Source organism: Sus scrofa, chromosome 6, assembly GCF_000003025.6.
Source record: "Sus scrofa isolate TJ Tabasco breed Duroc chromosome 6, Sscrofa11.1, whole genome shotgun sequence".
NCBI classification, from domain to species: domain Eukaryota; kingdom Metazoa; phylum Chordata; class Mammalia; order Artiodactyla; family Suidae; genus Sus; species Sus scrofa.
Window position 1 is genome coordinate 51,159,234 of NC_010448.4, and position 19,315 is coordinate 51,178,548.

At 52.1% G+C, this 19,315-nt stretch overlaps 2 protein-coding genes across 5 annotated transcripts in view; one reads left to right on the forward strand and one right to left on the reverse strand.

The window, feature by feature from the left end:
- Nucleotides 1-19,315, reverse strand: part of LOC106509492 (carcinoembryonic antigen-related cell adhesion molecule 5-like) — a 119,081-nt gene that overhangs the window by 87,346 nt on the left and 12,420 nt on the right. The gene's annotated exons all lie outside the window — the stretch shown is intronic.
- Nucleotides 2,087-19,231, forward strand: LOC100525346 (poliovirus receptor homolog). 4 transcript variants are annotated; one of them, XM_005653283.3, is made up of 9 exons: nt 2,087-2,276; nt 3,031-3,549; nt 6,578-6,934; nt 8,810-9,115; nt 10,374-10,491; nt 13,005-13,153; nt 14,344-14,464; nt 16,387-16,418; nt 16,889-16,949. In XM_005653283.3, the coding sequence occupies exons 2-8, from the start codon at nt 3,471-3,473 to the stop codon at nt 16,412-16,414; spliced, it is 1,158 nt and encodes a 385-aa protein (XP_005653340.1). In that variant the 5' UTR covers nt 2,087-2,276; nt 3,031-3,470; the 3' UTR covers nt 16,415-16,418; nt 16,889-16,949. The 4 variants fall into 4 exon arrangements, with proteins under 4 accessions (XP_005653340.1, XP_005653339.1, XP_020950173.1 ...); XM_005653282.3 differs by having other exon boundaries at nt 2,089-2,276; nt 14,344-14,469; nt 16,889-19,231; XM_021094514.1 differs by having other exon boundaries at nt 2,089-2,276; nt 3,151-3,549; nt 14,344-14,469; nt 16,889-19,231.

The window sequence follows — 19,315 nt, forward strand, 5'->3', positions numbered from 1 at the left end:
CTCTTCCTCTCCCCACCCTCCCACCCAGCCTCCAGGTTCCTACATCAAACCCTTTGGGACAAAGCTTCCCATCTGAAATTTTTAAAGTTTCCGTTCAGCACCAGGAGCATCCCTGGGTAGGAAACACTGCCCCACTCCTACTTTGCTGGCAAAGAGTACTGGCGGACAATTTGGCAGTATCATCCAAAGCCACAAATGCACCTGCCTTTTGACCCAGAAAATGAGCTTCTAGGAACCTATGGCACTGACACTTTCGCATGCATGGAAAATGGCATGGATGTGGTTCCTCAGGGCAGGATAGTTTGCAAATGCAAAGAGCTGGAAACACCTGAAAGGCCCATTCACTAAGGACTGGTTCAAAATTTATGATGTGTTTATACAATGGAATGCTACACGGCTGTGAATAAATGAACAGACAAAGCAATGAATGAATAAATGAATGAGGGAGCTTGCTATGTCCTTGTGTAGAAAGATCATCAAGATACACTGCTAAGTAAAAACTAAGAAGAGAGGCATTCCCGTCATGGTGCGGCAGAAACAAATCCGGCTAGGAAGCATGAAGTGGCAGGTTCGATCTCTGGCCTCGCTCAGTGGGTTAAGGATCTGGCGTTGCTGTGGGCTGTGGTGTAGGTCACAGACAAGGCTCAGATCTGGTGTTGTTGTGGCTGTGGCGGCCGGCGGCAGCAGCAGCTCCTATTCAACCCCTAGCCTGGGAATGTCCATATGCAGCAGGTGCGGCCCTATAAAGACAAAAAAAAAAAAAAAAGTAAGAAGAGAAAGAACAAAGCTACTATTTTTTTTTTCAATGTGAGAGGGAATAATAAGGAAATAGATTCACATTTGCTCAATTATACAAGCTTCCAGGTGATTCTTCTGGATGTGGAAGCTGGAAAACCATGGCATCCATGCGATAAATTCCAAAGAATTATAACAGACCCAGTGAAGCTATCCATTCACTTATTTATACTTTCAACAGATATTTTGGCACTTGAGTAAAGAAAAATGTCTAGGAGTTCCCTGGCAGCTCAGTGGGTTAAGGATCTGGTGTTGTCACTGATGTGGCACAGGTTTGATCCCTGGCTCGGGAGCTTCTATATGCCACCGGCACAGCAAAAAAAAAAAAAAAAAAAAAAAAAAAAAAAAAAAAAAAATTACCGCATACATTCAAATCCAACGACCTCTTCTCACCTCCCCTACTGCCTCCATCACCTCCCACATGGACTACTGAAGCTACAGCTCCAGTTGGACCACTAGCCTGGGAACTTCCTTCCATTGCCATGGGTTCGGCCCTAAAAAGACAAAAAACCTCTGGTCCAACCACATCAGCTCAAAACCCTCCAGAGTTTTCCCATCTCCATAAAACGAAAACATCTTACCATGGCCTCCGGGTCCAAGAATACCCAGCCCCTTCCCACTCCTCCTTACACTTCAATCACACTGGCCCCTCTGTCAAGGCAGCAAGCAGGTCTGTGCCTCAGGGCGTTTGCACTTGCTTTTTTGCCTGCCTGAAACACTTTCCCCAGGCAATGGCCCAGCTGACATCATTTTATTTCATTCAGCAATTTTGACAGCTTGGCCTTCCCAAGTATTTACTGACTCAAAGGTTTTTCCCCCCCTGGGAATACCAGCCACCAAACCTTCCCCCGCTACTGACCCTCACCTAGCCCTATGCCTGACACCCTCCCTTTTCTGGACCTCAACTTTAACTTCATCCCTAATCTTCCCCTCCCTGACCCTCAGCCCTGCCCTGAGCCCACTTTTGAGCCTCAATAACAGAGCCTATATTATCCCCATTCGCAGAATTGTTCAGAACCAAGGCTCTGATAACTGTCTGATTTCAGAGAAAGTCCCCCCTCCTGTCGCCAAGAAGTCCAGGTCTGTTGCCCAGAGGGGAAGGGGCAGAAGGTGGGATGAGGTGGACCCCCAATTCTGAAGCCCAAACAGTCCAGGGTCCAGGCGGAGGCTGCTGAAACCACAGTAGCCCGTACTGGGAGCCCCGGGAGGAGGGGGAACCCCAGAGGTGACATCATGTTCCAGGGGAGGAACTTGGCGGCTGCCACAGGTTCCCAATTTGGAAATAACTCAGCAGCCAGAAAATTCAGAGATTTCCCAGAGACCATCCCATTCAGAGACTCGCCTACATACACGCAGAGTGAGCCACAGCGAGCATCAGAGCCACCTGCCCACTGCTGTGTTCCAGGGCCAAGTCAGAGAAGGCAGCAGAGGACAGAGCCCTCCAACCCGGCCACATTCCAAAGGAGGAATTTTCTAGAAAGGTATGAGAATGGTCACAGAACAAGAGTCAGAACTGCTCTTGGGCCGGGTGGGGGTGATGGCCAGGATGGACCCACTGGGGACCAGGAAGTCTCCCCAGTTCTATATCTGAGTATACGGCTCCGGGTCTCTGGCACCTCTCAGTTCCCTCCCGTGGGTCTGTCCTGTGTCTCTTTGTCTTTTCTCTCTCTCTGAGTGTGCGTCTATCTCCATCCCTCTGTCCCTATCTTTGTCTCTCTCTTTCATCTCTCTCCCTTCTCTATATTGCTCCATTATGGTGATCGCTTCCAGACCTGATGCGGTTCTGTGGATTGGTCTGTAACGGTCGGTTTCCCTCCAGCAGAGGGTGGGCGTCATGAAGGCAGGGATGCTTGTCTGATTTTCTACTGCCTGCCTGATTTTTGCCCTGTGCCTGGAATACTGCCTGGTTCAATAAATATCTGTTGAATGAAAAATGAACGAGCTCTCATTCCCACCAACATCATTATTTGATAACCGTAAAGCAACCGTAGTTGATGGTGTGGTCACTGCTGTTTATTGCGTACAAGCTGTACAGCAGGAATGGGGCTAAGCAGTTGCTTGTTTAAGTCTTTACAAACCATCCTGGGAGGCGAGTACTATTATCTGATCCACTTTTCAGATGAGAAAATGGTCCCAAGAAGAGAAGCAAGTCGCCCGATATGAGCCGGGGTGTGGGGGGCGGTTTGGGGGTGTTAAGCGTGTTGGGTAGGAACCCGGGATCTGTCCCCGCTACAGGTTTCCATCTCTGCTCCGTCCCTCACCAACCGCGAGCTTTAAAAAGTCGCCGACCCTCTCTGCCCCCGTTTTCTCGCCTGTCACGTGGGGACCCGTATATAGGACGCTTCCCCCTATCAGTAGCGCTGTTGCCGAAATCAAGACAAACGTCAGAGGAGGCGCAGAGGGAGCGCGCAGAATCCGAGAGACGCACGGGGAGCCCGGCGGGGACTCCGGCCCAGGTCTCCTGCTACCCCGTGGCCGGTCGGCCGAGAAGAAGAGGAAGCGGAACTTGCCCTTCCCGATCCCCGGGCAGCGCCGGCCGGGTGCCGCCGGGATTCCTTCGCAGCAGCTGCTGAGTCAGGACCCGCGGCGCCGAGGGCAGAGCGAGCAGACGCCTCCGGGAGCGGAGGGTGGAGGAGGAGGCGCGCCCCGCCAGGCTGCCCGCGGAGGAGCCCAGCATGGCCGGAGCCACTCCTTCTGCTTGGGCACTGCTGCTGTTCCTGTTGTCGCTGTCCTGGGAGCGTCCCACGGGAGCCGGTGAGTGACCCCGCGCGGTCGGGCGGCCCCGGCTCCCCCTCTCCCTCCCCATCGACCCGCGCACCCGGCTCCCTGGGTTCCCCAAGCCTGAGCGCGCCGCCCTTTGTCACCGGCTCCCCTCCGCGCCAGGGATGGAGGAAGGCTGGGCAGGGCTGGGGAAACTGCGCTCAGCTTCCCAGAAAGCCGCCCGGTACCGAGAGGGTGATTTCTGAAGGGCAGGGAGGGATCGACCTCCGGGAAAAATGAAGTGGAGGGTGACTCACACCCGGGCACCACTCTGCGCAACCCTGCTGAATACAAGCGGTTCTCTCTGGCCCCCAACAGCCCGGTGACCGCGACAGAGGATGACGGGGTGGCGGGAAGGATGGGGCACACAACCCCATCCCCCTTCTATCCCCAATGTCTGGCTCTAAGGACATAGCCATTCATTCACATGTACCTTGCATGCCACTCTGCTTCTTGAGTACCTACCTACCTGGGCAGCTTCCCAGTACTGGGGATACGGCCCTGACGTCTGATGGCCCTGGGTTCCAAAGAGCTTTTGGCATTTAATACCTGTGTGAGCTCAGGAAAGTGACCTAAGCTCTGTGTTTCCATAAAGTCCGGGAGAGGAGGGCAGGGGTTGGGGGAGGAGTGGAACCCCCACTACCTAGTAAGATGGTGTCTTGGGAACAGGCGGAGCTAGGTCAGCTGCAGTTGAGAAGAACAGCAACAATGATGGTGAATAATTCACGTGAACAATAACAATACTGAATGTGCAGGTCCTCATCGCATCATTTCCAAGAAGGTCTCAGCCCAGGCTCTGCCGTCACTTGCTGATTAGGCCAGGCAAGAAGCTTGACCCTGCGAGGCTCCCATCTCCTTCAGCCTCTGTCCAAAGCCTGTCTCATGGGCCGAAAAGAGGGTTGGAGGAGGCTTTCTCTGGGGAGCAGCCCAGGGCCCGGCACACAGTAGGAGCTTGGACTTGGCTGGTATGCAGGGTACAACCCCAGAGAAAGGCTGCTTCACCAATTTCATCCTCATAGCGCTCTTGCCATCAGAGAGGGAGACTCCCTTGCCCAGAGCAGCACAGCACGCCCGCGGTAGAGCTGGCATTCCAACGCAGAGGAGCATGCTCCCCACTCCACAATCTCCTGGGGTCCAGACGGTACCCTCCCTCCACACGGCATGCTCCAAGCACCCCATCCACTCCCTCCTGGCCTCCCCTTCCTACTAACAATAACTATCATATCCACCTTGATGGAATGCTTGGTGAATGCTGATCCCTTTATATGAACTTAATCATCCAGTCTTTCCGACACCCAATTAAGTGACAACCACCCTCATCTTACAGATGAGGAGACTGAGGCTCAGAGGGGAGGAACCAGAGACACAGCTAGGGAGTGGCAGGACTGAAATTCAAAAACTTATTCCTTCTCCCTTTCTCCCTTATTATCATCAGAAAGATGCACAGGATTATGTTTATTCATATCAATAAAAGCCAACATATACTGAGGACCTACTATGTGCTGGGGCTCCAGGCAGAGAGATTTTCATAGGGAGTCTGGCGCATTCGAGATCAGGAGTCTTGGCTGCAGACGGCCGGGGTTCACATCCCACCTCGCCCACCGTGTGACTGGAGCAAAAGATTCAGTCTTGGTTCACCCCCACCCCTAAAGTTGGGCTGACCATAGTGCCAAGCTGTTTAAGGACTACATGCTGGGAGATGGGTGGCGCACTCAGAACAGCCCCCAATCTGTGTAAGCCAGTGACCTGTGAATGTTAATGTTACTGGTCCCATTTTACAAACTAGGAAAAAGATCAGAAAGGTTAAGTAACCTGCCTGAAGCCTCACAGCAGAGATCTGAGGGGATCCAAACCCCTTGGGGCCATAATCACCTCCTGCCTTGTGCTGGGATCCCCTGCAAACATTTCCCTGAGTCCACACAAAGGAATAATAATAATCCTCACTTTCTTGGATTCAAAGACCTAGAGCTTCTTCCCCGTTGCACTCTTCCATATGGGAGATGCTTTAACTGCTGATGGTGAGTATTGTTGTAAATGACAGAGTCCCAAGAGTTCCTGCTGTGGCGCAACAGGATCAGCGGCCTCTTGGGAGCTCTGGGACGCAGGTTCAAGCCCCAGCTCTGGCACACTGCAGCTGCGGGCTTAGCTTAGGTCGAAACTGTGCTCCTGGCCCTGGAACTGACCCCTGGCCCAGGAACTCCATATGCCAAGGGGCAGCCAAAAAAGGGGGAGAAAAAAAAAAGAGAGTCCCAGTGCATCTTAAAATTGATGACTGTGGGGTGATGAAAAATCTTTGGAACCAGAGAATGGTGATTAGTTGGACAACATTGTGAATGTACTTATTGCCACAGAATTGTACATTTTTAAATGGTTTAAGTGGCAAATTTAAAATTTTTAAATCACAATATTTACCACAAATTGCAAAATTGATGATGCTAGGATTGTGAGATAGAGGAAATACGGTAATGACCATCCAAGGAAGGGGAGGGAGGGGTGTGCGACCAGTCCAGATCCCTGCAAACAAGGGCAAGGGTGAGAGGGGCTGGACTGAGTCTGCAACTGCATCTGCGCCCCTTGCTTGGACTGTTATTACTGTATTTCCTCTATCTCAGCATCATCAGCTTTGCAATTTGTGGTAAATATTGTGGTTTAAAAGATTAATGTGCCACTTAAATCACTAAAAAATGAACAATTCAGTGGTGGTAAGTAAAAAAGAGTCCCAGTGCATCTTAAAACTGTTGGCTCTGGGGTGATGAAAAAGTTTTGGAACCAGAGAGAATGGTGATTGGTTGTATTTACTGCCACTGAATTGTACTTTTTTGAATGGTTTAAGTGGCAAATTTAATTTTTTAAACCATAATACTTATGACAAATTGCAAAACTGATGATGCTGAGATAGAAGAAATACTTACTGACAGTCTCAACCAAGGGGCTCCAGGCCCCAGGTGAGCGGCCACCTGGACACCCCTCCCCATCCAGACTAGGGACACCCGTGTGTGACCTGCCCCGCTTTTTCTCGCAGAGACCCAGACCTCCGTGCTGGCCCCCGCCCAGGTGCTCGGCTTCCTAGGCAACATCACGAAGCTCTCTTGCAAACTGCAGCCACTACAGCACGAAGTGACAGTGACGCAGGTGACCTGGACCCAGCAAAAGCTGTCGGAGGCCTCCCGCAGCGTGGCAGTCTTCCACCCCACCCGGGGCCCGAGCTTCCCTGAGCCTGGGAGGTGGGAGTTCGAGGCCGCCAGAGCCGGTGAGGAGGTGCAGGATGCATCGCTGATCATTTGGGAGCTGCGCGCAGAGGATGAGGCCAACTACACCTGCCAGTTCGCCACATTCCCCGACGGCGATCGGAGCGCCCGAACCAGGCTCCGGGTGCTGGGTGAGTGAGGACCATGGGAGACGAAAGGGAGGGGCCTGGGGTGGGGAGGAGAGAGGGAGGTTCCCTTCAGAGCAGAGATTCCAAGGGACTAAAGGAGGAGGTGGGACAATGATGGAGTGGGGGGAGGGGAGGGGGGAGCTTAGCGTGGGGAGGGGCTGGAGGACCAGAGGAGAGGAAAAATCCCAGGAAGCAAGATCTTGGAGACCGAAGGCCTCGGGGATGGAGAGACTGGGGGTGCTGAAGGGCGGCTGGTGCAAGTATTGGGGTGGAGGGACAAGGAGGGGTCTGGGAAGCCAGGAAGCCACACCAGCTTGGGCAAGCAGTTCCATCTGGGAACCTCCTCTTCTCTTCTATCAAATGGGATTAGTAAGAACAGTGCCTTCCGAAAGCCATCCTGAGGGTCCCTGGAGTTTATCCAGGTGAACCGCTTCGAGCAGAGGCCATGGGAGCTGGTATAACAGCAGGTTATTACTGCTGCTCCCTTTGGTGGGGAAGGGAGGGTTGAGATAGACTGCGAGGAGGGGACTCTGACACCCAGTAGTGGAGGGATTTCTCACGGGGTGCTGGGGGGCGGGGGGGAGGTGCAGCCCCCTTGGCATTGTCGTAGAATCATGTCTGCATTTTCATGAGCACCAGAGAGAATATGACAGGCCCTCCTCTTGGCAGCTGCAAAGTCTCTGTGCCTCCGTTTTCTCACCTGTGAAATCTCGACATCAGAGCTGACATTTCTTTTCTGATTATGGGCTTTGCATGAGTGACTCTTGAAAGCGTAAGTGCTTCGGAGTTCCCGTTGTGGCTCAGCAGTTAAGAACTGGACTAGTATCCATGAGGATGCAGGTTCAATCCCTGGCCTCGCTCAGCGGGTTAAGCATGCAGCGTTGCCGCAAGCTGCAACGTAGGTCGCAGATATGGCTTGGATCCTGCGTTACTGAGGCTGTGATGTAGGCCGGCAGCTGCAGCTCTAATTCAACCCCTAGCCTGGGAACCTCCATATGCAGCGGGTGTGGCCCTAAAAGAGAAAGGAAGGAAGGGAGAGAGAAACAGAGAAAGGAAGGTTAAGTGCTTGCAATATGCCTGGCACACAGCACCCAACCAAAGGTAACTCTCATCATTTCACAAAACTTGGGACTTCAAGTCTTTTGATTTAGGATGAGGGTAACACAGAACCAGTGAGTCAAATTAAAGTCTTCAGTAACAAGAACACAAGTACTGCTGGGAAGGGAACCACGTGAAGCCCCAAGTCCAGAAATCACCAGCATGATGATTAAGAAAGGATCAAGGTGGTTCTGGAGTCAGACTTGTGCGAAGGCCCAGCTCCGTCGCTTACAAGCCTGTGACCTTGAGCCGATCACTTGCCCTCTGAACCTCCAGGGCACAGATGGGCTCAGCCCTCCTCTCCTTCTTGACGCCCTCCATAACCACTCCCCAGCCCCCAGATTCAGGCCCTCCCTCTGGGCGCCCCCATCCCAGCCTTGCCCACTCTGAGTCATCACTGTCTCAGGAAGTCTGTGATGCCCTTGGACAGTCCAGCCCAGGAAGGCAGAGGTGGGGCCACCTTAGTCATTGCTGGGTCCTCCCCACTGCCCATTACAGAACTGAGCAATATATTCAATTGCCAACGATAATAAGAATATTTATTGAGCACTTATTATATGCCAAGTACCATTGTAAGAGCCCGACCTGCAAATTCCGACAGTGACCCTATCGTTGAAAGACAAGGAAACCGAGGCACAGACTTGCCCAAGGCCACCCAACTGCTCAGGGACTGAGGTAGCATTTGAACCCAGCCACAACCTGCACCCTCCACAGCTGCTGAGATGTTTGTTGCATGACTGCAGGCGAGGAGTGACCTGTCCCTTTTGCTCCTCTCCCCAGCCCAGCCCCAGAACAAGGTTGAGACCCAGGAGGTCCCGCTCAGCCCACTCAGCTTGGAGCCTGTGCCGGTGGCCCGCTGCGTCTCCACGGGGGGCCGCCCCCCAGCCCGCATCTCCTGGTCCTCACACCTGGACTCGAAGGCCTATAAGAGCCAGGTGCCGGGGCCCCGGCCTGGGACCTTCACCGTCAGCAGCTTTTTAACCTTGACGCCTTCGAGCCAGGTGGACGGCCAGAACGTCACCTGCAAAGTGGAGCACGAGAGCTTTGAGGAGCCCATGGTGCTGCCTGTGACCCTGACCGTGCCCTGTGAGTGTTCCTGAGTGTACCCGAGGGTGGGCAGGGCTGCCAGACTGTCTCCACACACACACCCCCCCCGCCATGGTCTACACTGACTCCCCAGGCCACTTTCAACATTACCCCTGTCACCGGCGCTAGCTCCCCTGACTGTTGCCTGCACCCACCCCAGATCGTCTACATTGACGCCCCTGGGCCACAAACAACACTGTCCTTCATTGCCTAGACCAGCTTCTTAGGAGTAGGCAACCACAGTCCACACTGCTCCCTGGCTTCTCTCCCCTGGCCCCTGTCTACACTGGCCCTCCACACTGGCTCCCTTGAACCCAGTCTACACACATTGCCTACACCTGCTTCCCTAGGCAGCTGCCCACACTGGCCTTGTCCCCAGTGCTCCACTGCTTCCGCACTGTCTACACCAACTTCCTTGTCCATTTTCTACCCTGCCTTGCCACCATCTACACTAGCTCCTCTGGGCTCCAGGCAGTGCTGCCCTCGCTGTCTACACCAGTCGTTTAGGCCACCAGCTGCAGGGAGTTGGCACTGTTCCCTGAGTTGTCTAGAGTGGTGCCATGACCACTGCTGCACTGACACCTACATTGTCTACCCAGGTTCTCCTAGGCACTCTCATACTGACTCACACCGCTGTCTACACTGGCTCCCCTGGAGAACTGTCACTGTTTTCCCCCCAGTGTTGTCTACACTGGCTCCTCTAGGGGCTATGTCCTCCCTTCACTGTCTATACTGCATACTCCCTCCCCAGCAGCTGCTGCCCTGATTTCCTTAGGCACTGTCTACACCAGCCCTCTGGGGGCGGGGGGAATCTATACTGACCCTCCCCCAACACAAAACCCTCTGTCTCATTGGCCTTTCCCTTGGGGACTTTGAAAAGTCTTCCCTGTCCATCACACATGAGTTGGATAAGCAGCAGGCTGAAACGGGGTCATCCAGGATTCTTTCCTGCAGGACTTGTCAGAGCCTTGAATGTGCTCCTGTGTGTTACGAGCACCCAGGAAGCCTTTTCTCATGGATATCTCAGGCACTCCAGGACCTGGCTACCCAGGAAAACAAATAGAGAGAAGCAGGTCCTGAGAAGCCATCTCTGTGCCCCGCCACCTTGCATCCTGCTAAGGACTCCCAGACTTGTATTCTCCGAGGGAACCAATCTCTCCATCTTGATTGCCCTTCTCCTGTTGTCACAGGAATCCCAAATATCTTTAGGCCCTTCTGAAGGCTCCTCATCTTAAACCTACGCGTCTGTTTCCCCCAGACCCCCCAGAGGTCTCCATCTCTGGCTACGATGACAACTGGTACCTCGGCCGCAGTGAGGCCACACTGAACTGTGACATTCGCAGCAAACCAGAGCCCACAGGGTATAACTGGAGCACGTGAGTTCCTGGGTCTGAGGGAGGAGGGGCTGGGGGCCCAGACTCCTGGATCTGAGGGAGGAGGGGTGTAGGCAGAAAAGTGAAAAGAGAGCAAGAAGTCAAGTTTAGGCTCCCAAGAAAATGTCTTCCATGCACAGAGTCCATGAGGTGCTGAGTCCAGCTTTGCTGACACACCTGCTTTTATGGCATGTCTGCTGTGGGCCGGTCCTTCCTCTCATGCCACGTGACAGTCGCACTATCACCGCGCCCAGGGACAGAGCAGCTGGGCCCTAGGGGCTGCCATCATCTGCCCGGGCATATGGCCACGGGGGCACACAGGTGACTTTCCCATCACCTCTTAGCCTCTGGGTTGTGCTCCCTCTGCAGCCACCTTTCCTAACCTGCTCAGTGGCCTCTGACAGAGCAAGGACGGTCCCCAGTCTCTCGAGGAGAAAGCTGGGAGGCAGAATGATCAGATTTCCTCAAATTCATACCGAGGCCAGGGTTAAGAGTGGGGTAAATTGGCTTATATAATTTGGGGGCGCCTTTCTCTTACTACAAAAGAAACTTACAAGCATTGTCGTGACTTCAGACAATATGGTCAAGAGCAAAAGGAATGAGCCCCACTGTCAAGTGTACCCAGCGCGCCTCCAGAAACACCCACTTTTACCGTTTGCTGGATCCCCTTCCTGTATTTTTTTCCCGGTGTTTCTACACAAAAACATACACAAGATTGCTGTGCATACACTCTTTGAAACTTTTCCTCTATCTCATGAAGCCCTTTCCATGTCCAAGCACCTGGGTTCATTTTCCCCAACATTTTATTGGGAAATCTTTCAAACACACAGAAAAGTTGTGAGCATTTTCCAGTGAGCGCTCAAAAACCCACCTCGTGGATTCCCTCCCAAATATCTTCATGTATTGGCTTTATCACATTCCCACCCATGGGTCCAGCCCTCTCTCCATCCATCAAACAGTCCTTATCTTTTACGCCTTTCAAAATACCCTCAGTCCCCTTCTTCATGCTGCTGGGATTCCATCACACATGATGCCCTCGATGACTTAACCAGCCCCACATGGGGACACAGAGGCGCTCTTTGATTGTCAGTTATGCCGATGCCATGGTGGCAACCATCTGCGTGTCATCCCCCCCGTGGACGGCCACAATCCCCTTTCAGTTGTCAAAGGACCTGCCCATCAAAGGTTTTCGACTGGCGTTGACAGCCAGCCTTTACCTTCCCGTCCCACAGTGCCACAATTTGGGCTCACAAGCCACACAGCCAGTTTCCGTGCCAGCGCCGCAGAGAGCCCATGCCCCCACCCCCACCCCCGTCTCCTCTGTCCATTAAACCAGTGTTTCTTGCTTGCGGTGTGCGGCGTGCGGCGTGCGGCGTGCGGAGGCTGCTGACCCGCATTCCTCGGTAGATAAAATAGACTGAATCCCCACCCCTCTCAGAGCTCCTGTTCTAGTGGGAGAGAAGCAATTATACAAGATGACATCGTCAAGGACAGAGGTGTCAGATGTCGTGGAAAAGATAAAGCAGAGGAGGGGATGAGGAGGAAATCATTGCTGTTGAAAGAGTGCAGGGGCCAAGGCAGGTGTCATGAAGGTGACGCCTGGACGGAGACCTGAAGGAGCTGAGGGTGAGCCATGTGGGTACCGGTGGGAAGAGCATTCTAGGCATGGGGAACAGCCTATGCCAAGACCCTGAGGTGGGAGCATAACTAGAGTGTTTGAGGATCAACAAATCAGCCACCGTCACAGAGTGAAGAACAAGGGGTGAGTGGAGTTCCCACTGTGGTGAAGGGGGTTCGTGAGCCCAGCTTGTTTCTGTGGAGACACTGGTTTGATCCCCAGCCCAGCCCGGTGCGGTGAGTTAAGGATCCAGCATTGCTGCAGCTGTGGCGTAGGGTCGTAGCTCTGGCTCAGATTCGATCCCTGGCCAGGGAACTTTCATATGCTGTGGGGGTGGCCAGGAAAAAAAAAAAAAGAGCAAGAATAAGAGGTGAGCAACAGATAATGTGGTCAGTGGCATGACTCTGTCCTAACAGCATTTATCAGGCGCTGAGATGGGGACAGAGGCGGGTGGGAGTGGGGGTGGATGCAGGGAACCTAGTGAGAAGGTAATCACCACAGCCCAGTAGGGAGAACAGACCTGCGTGGTGGTCGTGGTCCTTTGCTCTCACCTCTGCATCCACAGTGGCCTCCTTGTCGACCCTCCAACACTCTAGTTATGCGCCCACCTCAGGGTCTTTGCATAGGCTGTTCCCTATGCCTGGAATGCTCTTCCCACCAGAAGCCATACGGCTCACCCTCACCTCCTTAAGTCCTCTGCTCCGGCCCAAGGAGTGGTAGGATTTGGGGTAGATTTTGAAGGTGAGGCAGACCAGATCTGCTGGGAGTGGGAGGGGAAGTCAGGGGAACTCCAGGCTTGCTCTCAAATGGGACCCCAGACGGCATGAGCATTTGTGTATTCCCAGCATGCAGTGAGCCTCCCCCACCTATCACTTCCTCACCCATCTGTCTCTCCCAGGACCATGGGACCCTTGCCGCCCTCTGCTGTGGCCCAGGACACCCAGCTTCTGATCCACACTGTGGACGAGTCTATCAACACGACTTTTGTTTGCTCTGTCACCAACGCGCTAGGGACTGGCCAGGCAGAACTGACCGTCCTGGTCAGAGGTGAGGAGCCCCCCTGGGTGGGGAGAACAGAGGTTCCTAAGGGAGATATCAAAGTAGGAGTCCCTCTGAGGGAGGAGTTTAGATGTGGTCCCTGGTTAAGGAAGCCCCTCAGCCCCAAGAATGCTAACTCCATCCTTCCCCTAAATCCTTTCAGGAAGGTTCAGTGGGATCGGCTTTACTCTGTTAACTCAACATCTGTACTATTGGATCCATTATACAGCTGCCTGGACACAGGCCCTGGGCAAACCCCTGTGGGTGGGGGTGATGGCAGGGAAGTAGTTGGGTGCTACCTCCTCCCAGGGACTCAGGAAGGCCTCTCCAAGTGTATTAGACAGAACGCTATCATTTGCAATGAATAGAAATACAACTCAAGATAGTCCAAACAAAAATAAGACTTTTTTGGAAAAGCACCTTCAGGTATGGTTAGATCCAGGTGCTCCAACTGTGTAACCCAGGAACTTTTCTTTACCTCTCTTGTCTCCGCTTTTCTCTATGTTGGCTTTATCCTCTGGCAGCTTCTTCCCTAAGGAAGGTAAGATACTCCTCAGCAGATATAGGCTCAGAGCCCTCCAGTTTAGTATTCCAAGGGAAAGAGTACACCACTTTCTTTTTTTTTTTTTTTTTTTTTTTTTTTTTTGTCTTTTCTAGGGCTGCTTCCTGGGGCATATGGAGGTTCCCAGGCTAGGGGTCTAATCGGAGCCATAGCCGCCAGCCTACACCAGAGCCACAGTAACGCAGGATCTGAGCCATATCTGCAACCTACACCACAGCTCACGGCAGTGCTGGATCCTTAACCCACTGAGCAAGGCCAGGGATCGAACCCACAACCTCATGGTTTCTAGTCGGATTCGTTAACCACTGCGCCAAGACGGGAACTCCAAAGAATACACCACTTTCAATAGCTTTAGCCAAAGTCCCAGGGCTGGCTTTCATCGGTTCAAGGCAGGTCACAGACCCCCTATGAACCAATCACAGCAGCCAGGGAGAGAGAATGGAATGCTCTGATTGGGCAGTCCCAGGTCAAAGTCTCATCCTAAGAACCAGAGGGTAGGGTCAAGTCTACCTGAACAACATAGACAGAGGGAAGCAAAATGGTAGGTTCCTTTAAAAATGAGGGGTAATATTTTCAGGGCAGGTGAAAACCCCAAAAGTCTCTGAACGTCAATCTCTGCTTCCTTCTCTTCCTGCAGGACTTCCCAGGGAGAAGCCATATCCTAGCTCATCCTCAAAAGTCACTATCATCTCAGTTGTGGTACTGCTACTGCTACTGCTACTGCTGGGGATCCTGGCGTGTATCTGGCGCTCCAGAAGGTCCCGTGAGTCCCCTCTTTTTTGGCACATCTCCCGCCTGTTTGTGTAAATGAACATCACCACCGCCACCATAATAGAGCTCCTACTATGTGCCCGGCTCTGCACTAAGCCCTCCGCGAGGCAGCCTCTCACTGAATCCTGACCTCCATCCCATGAGGTTCCCCCATTTGACAGGCGAGGGCACTGACATGACGGAGTTTTAGTCAGTGGATCATTGATTCATTTTACAGTTCTTCAGGGAGTGGGGACAGATCCTGCAGGGCCTCAAAGGCCACAATGAGGACTTGGGCTTTTAATCCAGGTGACACAGGAGCCCCTGCCAGATGGATGGAGGGCAGAATAACACTTAACCCCACCCCCCACCTTCCTCCATCTGCCTTGCTTAGGAGTGACTCCCTAGCTGCTCTCATGGAAAAGAGGGGTAGCAGGAACTCCCATCCCCAGCTCTAAAAGGACCTGATGCTCTCTCATCTCGAAGGTTTTGCAAGGCTGTTCCTCTGCCTGGAATAGCCTCACCACTCCCTCTGGCAAATTCTGTCACCAAAAGACCTCCATTTTACTGAGCACTTTTTCTGTGCCCAGTCTCCTTGAATGCTCACAACCACCCTGCAAAGAGGGTCCCTGCTGTGAGCCCATTTTACAGATGAGGAAATATTTGCTCAGTGAAGTTACCTTCTAACTGGCACACAGGAGTAGAAATTAGGAAGAAAAGGCAGTTCTGTTCGCTACAAAGCTTTGTTCCTTCAACTACCAAACAAAACTGCCTCCTCACTCCCGGCAGGAGGCCCTCTCCTCCAGGAGGCCCTCCCTGATCTTCCTCAAAAGGAGCCAAGCACCTGCTCTGGGCTCCCATACCCAGCCTTGCCTTAATGGGGACTTGTCTGTCTCTCCAGTGGCCTGGAAGCCCCAGGAAGGCAGAGCCAGAGTTTTTGTGGTCACAGCTGTGTCTCCAGCACCACCTACCACCAGGCCAGGCATAAAAGAGGCATCCGAAGTGTTTGCTGAAATGGGTCATGTCCAGAGTCAGACTGCCTGTGTCTGAGCCCACGTTCTACTGCTTTTTTTTTTTTTTAAGGGCCACACCAGAGGCATATGGACGTTCCCAGGCTAGGGGTCGAATCCGAACCTCAGCCGCCAGCCTACACCACAGCCACAGCAAAGCAGGATCCAAGCCATATCTGTGACCTACACCACAGTTCATGTCAACGTGGGATCCTTAACCCACCAAGCAAGGCCAGGGATCAAACCCACATCATCATGGATACTAGTGGGATCCCTTTCCACCGAGCCACAACAGGAACTTCCCCACATTCTACTGCTTTCTTGCATCACTGTGGGCAGATGACTTTCTATAACTCAGTTTCCTCATCTGTGAAATGGGAGTTATGGTACCCGATAATACAGCAGCATTCAGCACAGCATAAGCCACACACTGAGTATATGCAAACTATGACTATTCTCACTATTATGACGATTCCTGTTATTATTCATATAATTTCCAGGAGAGAAGGAACTTTTGTTCATAGTCATATCAGCAGCACCTAGAATGCACCTGTCAAAGCCAACATTTACTATTTGCTGAATAAATCCCTGTTTGATGGCTGAGGAAACTGAGGCACAGAGAGGTTAAGGCAATTGCCCGTGGTCACACAGCTCCTGAAGAGGTCTGAACCCTTCCATCTGGTCCTAGAGCCCATGCTCAGTAAATATTTCCTTATACTTAATAACTGAGAATAACTAGATGAGGCACCTACCCCAGTTGTATTTTATAAATGTAGAAACCCTTTGGGGAAGTGACTCCCCCGTATCCATAGCAGAGCTGGGACTCAGAATTCTAGGGGCCTCGCTTCCCATGCATGTCTTCCTCCCTGCTCTCCAGCATTGTCCTTTGTTCCTAACCACTTCCCCTCCTGTTTCCTCAGGTCGGAACCCACAAAGATCCCCTGCTAATGGCGTAAGTGTGGTGGTAGAGCTGAGGAGGGTGTGGGGGGAGGTGAAACACAGATTAATCACTGTGGGCTCTCCCAAGGAGGGACCCAGTGCATCTGGACAGCCACAGTGCTTAATCAAAAGCCAGCATGGCCTGAGGGGTCACGTCCTGGCCCTTTTCTTCAGATGCCTTGAGCAGCAGTTGCCAACCCCTCCTGCTAGGCAGAATTCCCTATAAGTTTTGCTAAAATGCAGGCCCCTGGGCCCTGCCTCCTGAGAGTCTGGTCTAATGGGTCTGTGCTGGGGCCTGGAGACCTGCATTTTCACAGTGCCCCCTGCCTTATCTCCCCACTCACACCCACACCTGGAGAAGTGCTTCCCTGGCTTCCAGAGGTGGGGGAGGCAAAGACCTGCAGCTCTTTGTGTGCTGGGCTTTGGCAGGAAGAAATTTTTTGAAAGGGCCTGAGACTAAAGTTTGCATATTCCCCCTTCTAGGAAGTCCACTATTTACCTGCGAATCAGAGGGACAGCTCTCCCTAGAATACACTGACAGAAAGCACAAGGTGACAGCATATAGACTGAATGGAGAGAGACCCTGAAGCTGGCAAGGATGGGGATCTTGCAGCTGGACTCCACCTTGATGGATGAAGTCTCCCTCCAAAGAGACTGGCCACTCTCAAGAATGTCCCCTCTGCCTCATAACACCATGGTCAGTCGGGTACAAGTCCAGGGGTCCCCAAGACCACCCTCAGGTTGAATTATTCACTACAAGGACTCACAAAACTCAGGGAAGCTGTTACACTCACGGTTATGGTCTACTACACTGAAAGCATGAGATTAATGCAGAAAGGTGCCTGGGGCAAGGGTCCCCAGAGAGACCTGCCCAAGCTCTAGTTGTCCACTCCAGGGAGTCATATGGACAGCACTTCCTTCTCCAAGCACTGACATGCGACAGCACACACAGAGTGTTGCCAAGCAGGAAAGCTCACCTGAGCCTTGGGTTCCAGAACTTTTATTGGGGTTCCATCATGTTGACACGGGTGACCACCCATGTAGCTGACCTTAGTCTCTAGCACCAACAGAGGTCAAGCCAGCATTGTGCAGCCCAAGGCCCCCACCATAATCACTTCATCTGTATTGATTATCCAATATGGTCCACAGCCCTAGGTAAACAGAGACTCTACCAGCCAGGACAGTCCAAGGAACGACTTAGATATTACTTCCTAGGAGCCTGGGGCAAAGGGCCAGGTCTCTTTTTGAGCAAGGTTAATCCTTTCCTGAATAGTAGAGCTGCACAGAATGTTGCAACTACCAGGGAGTTTTTGAAAGAATCTTTGACCTCTGGCCTTGAATCACATTGAATCTCTGTGGCTATAAGAAATAGCCACTGGCCCCTGTCACCAGAAGAGAGCCAGAGAGTAGAACTCAGCTGCCTGGGGCTGTTCAAGGAGAAGGAGCTACTCGTGGCCATGAACTTGGAGGCTGTCAGTTCCAAGCACCTTCTGCCAAAACTCGGTCCCAGGAAAGCATCTGTAGCCAGAGTCCTGGGGTTGACGAGACCCTGGTTACCCACCAAGGAATGTAAGAATTTGTTCCCAAAACAAGAGGTGCTGAGGATGCAGAAAATCCATCTGTGCAGGACACACTCCCCTCTGATCAGGATGGATGCAGCCCAAGACCCAGGAGGCAGAGCCACTCAGATATGACTGACATATTTACTTTAAAATGGTCTCTGTGGAATTCCCATCATGGAACAGTGGTTAACAAATCTGACTAGGAACCATGAGGCTGCAGGTTCAATCCCTGGCCTTGGTCAGTGGGTTAAGGATCTGGCGTTGCCATGAACTGTGTTATGGGTCACAGATGCAGCTCAGATCACTACTAGTCGTGAGGAGCAGACATCACCATGAAAGATTTTAGTGCTTTTCTAGATAAGAGGAGATGCAAGAATTGGGCTCATAGAATCTTCTGAAAATATCTAACTGTATGAAGCCCTATTCTGCCAGTTTTCCTGGGGCACAGAGGGCCTCACTCCTGAGCTCCACTCTGAGCTCCTTTCAGGGGGTGCTGGGCTGCAGATGGCAAGTACCAGTCTCCACGTCACAATTCCTTTTGTCATGACAAAAACACCCTGGAAGTAGGAGTTCCCATCGTGGCTCAGTGGAAATGAATCTGACTAGCATCCATGAGGACACAGGTTCGATCCCAGGCCTCGCTCAGTGGGTTTAGAAGCCGGCATTGCTGTGAGCTGTGGTATAGGTCAAAGATGTGGCTCAGATCTGGTTGCTGTGGCTGTGGCGTAGACCAGTGGCTACAGCTACAATTCGACCCCTAGCCTAGGAATCTCCAAATGCCTCAGGTGTGGCCCTAAAAAGACAAAAAAAAAAAAAAAAAAAAAAAAAAAATCTGGAAATAAATAGCGGCGATGGTTGCATGACATTGTGAATGTACCAAATGCCACTGAACTGTAGCTTTAAAACTGTCGAGGAGCTACTCCTGTAGCACAATGGGATCAGCGACATCTTGGGAGTGCTGCAGCACAGGTTTGATCCCTGGCCTGACACAGTGGGTTAAGGATCTGGCATTGCCGCAGCTGTGGCTTAGGTCCATGCTGTGGCTCAGATCTGATCTCAGGCCCAGGATCTCCAAAAATAAAGGGGAAAAAAAAAGGTTGATTTTATGTGTGCTTTATCATGTAAAAAATAATTTTAAAATTTTATAGAAAAAAATTTTTTTCATTTCCCAGCTCTTACTGGCAAACGTCTTTAGAACCAATCAAATTCATGGAGCAAAAGATGGGTGACTTATTAAAGAAAAAAATAATGTCCTAACTGTTAACGAAAGAAGTTATTCATTGACACCCTTGAAAGCACGATAAGGCGGACTTTATTCAAAGGGAGGGGCCATCGCCATAGATGTAGG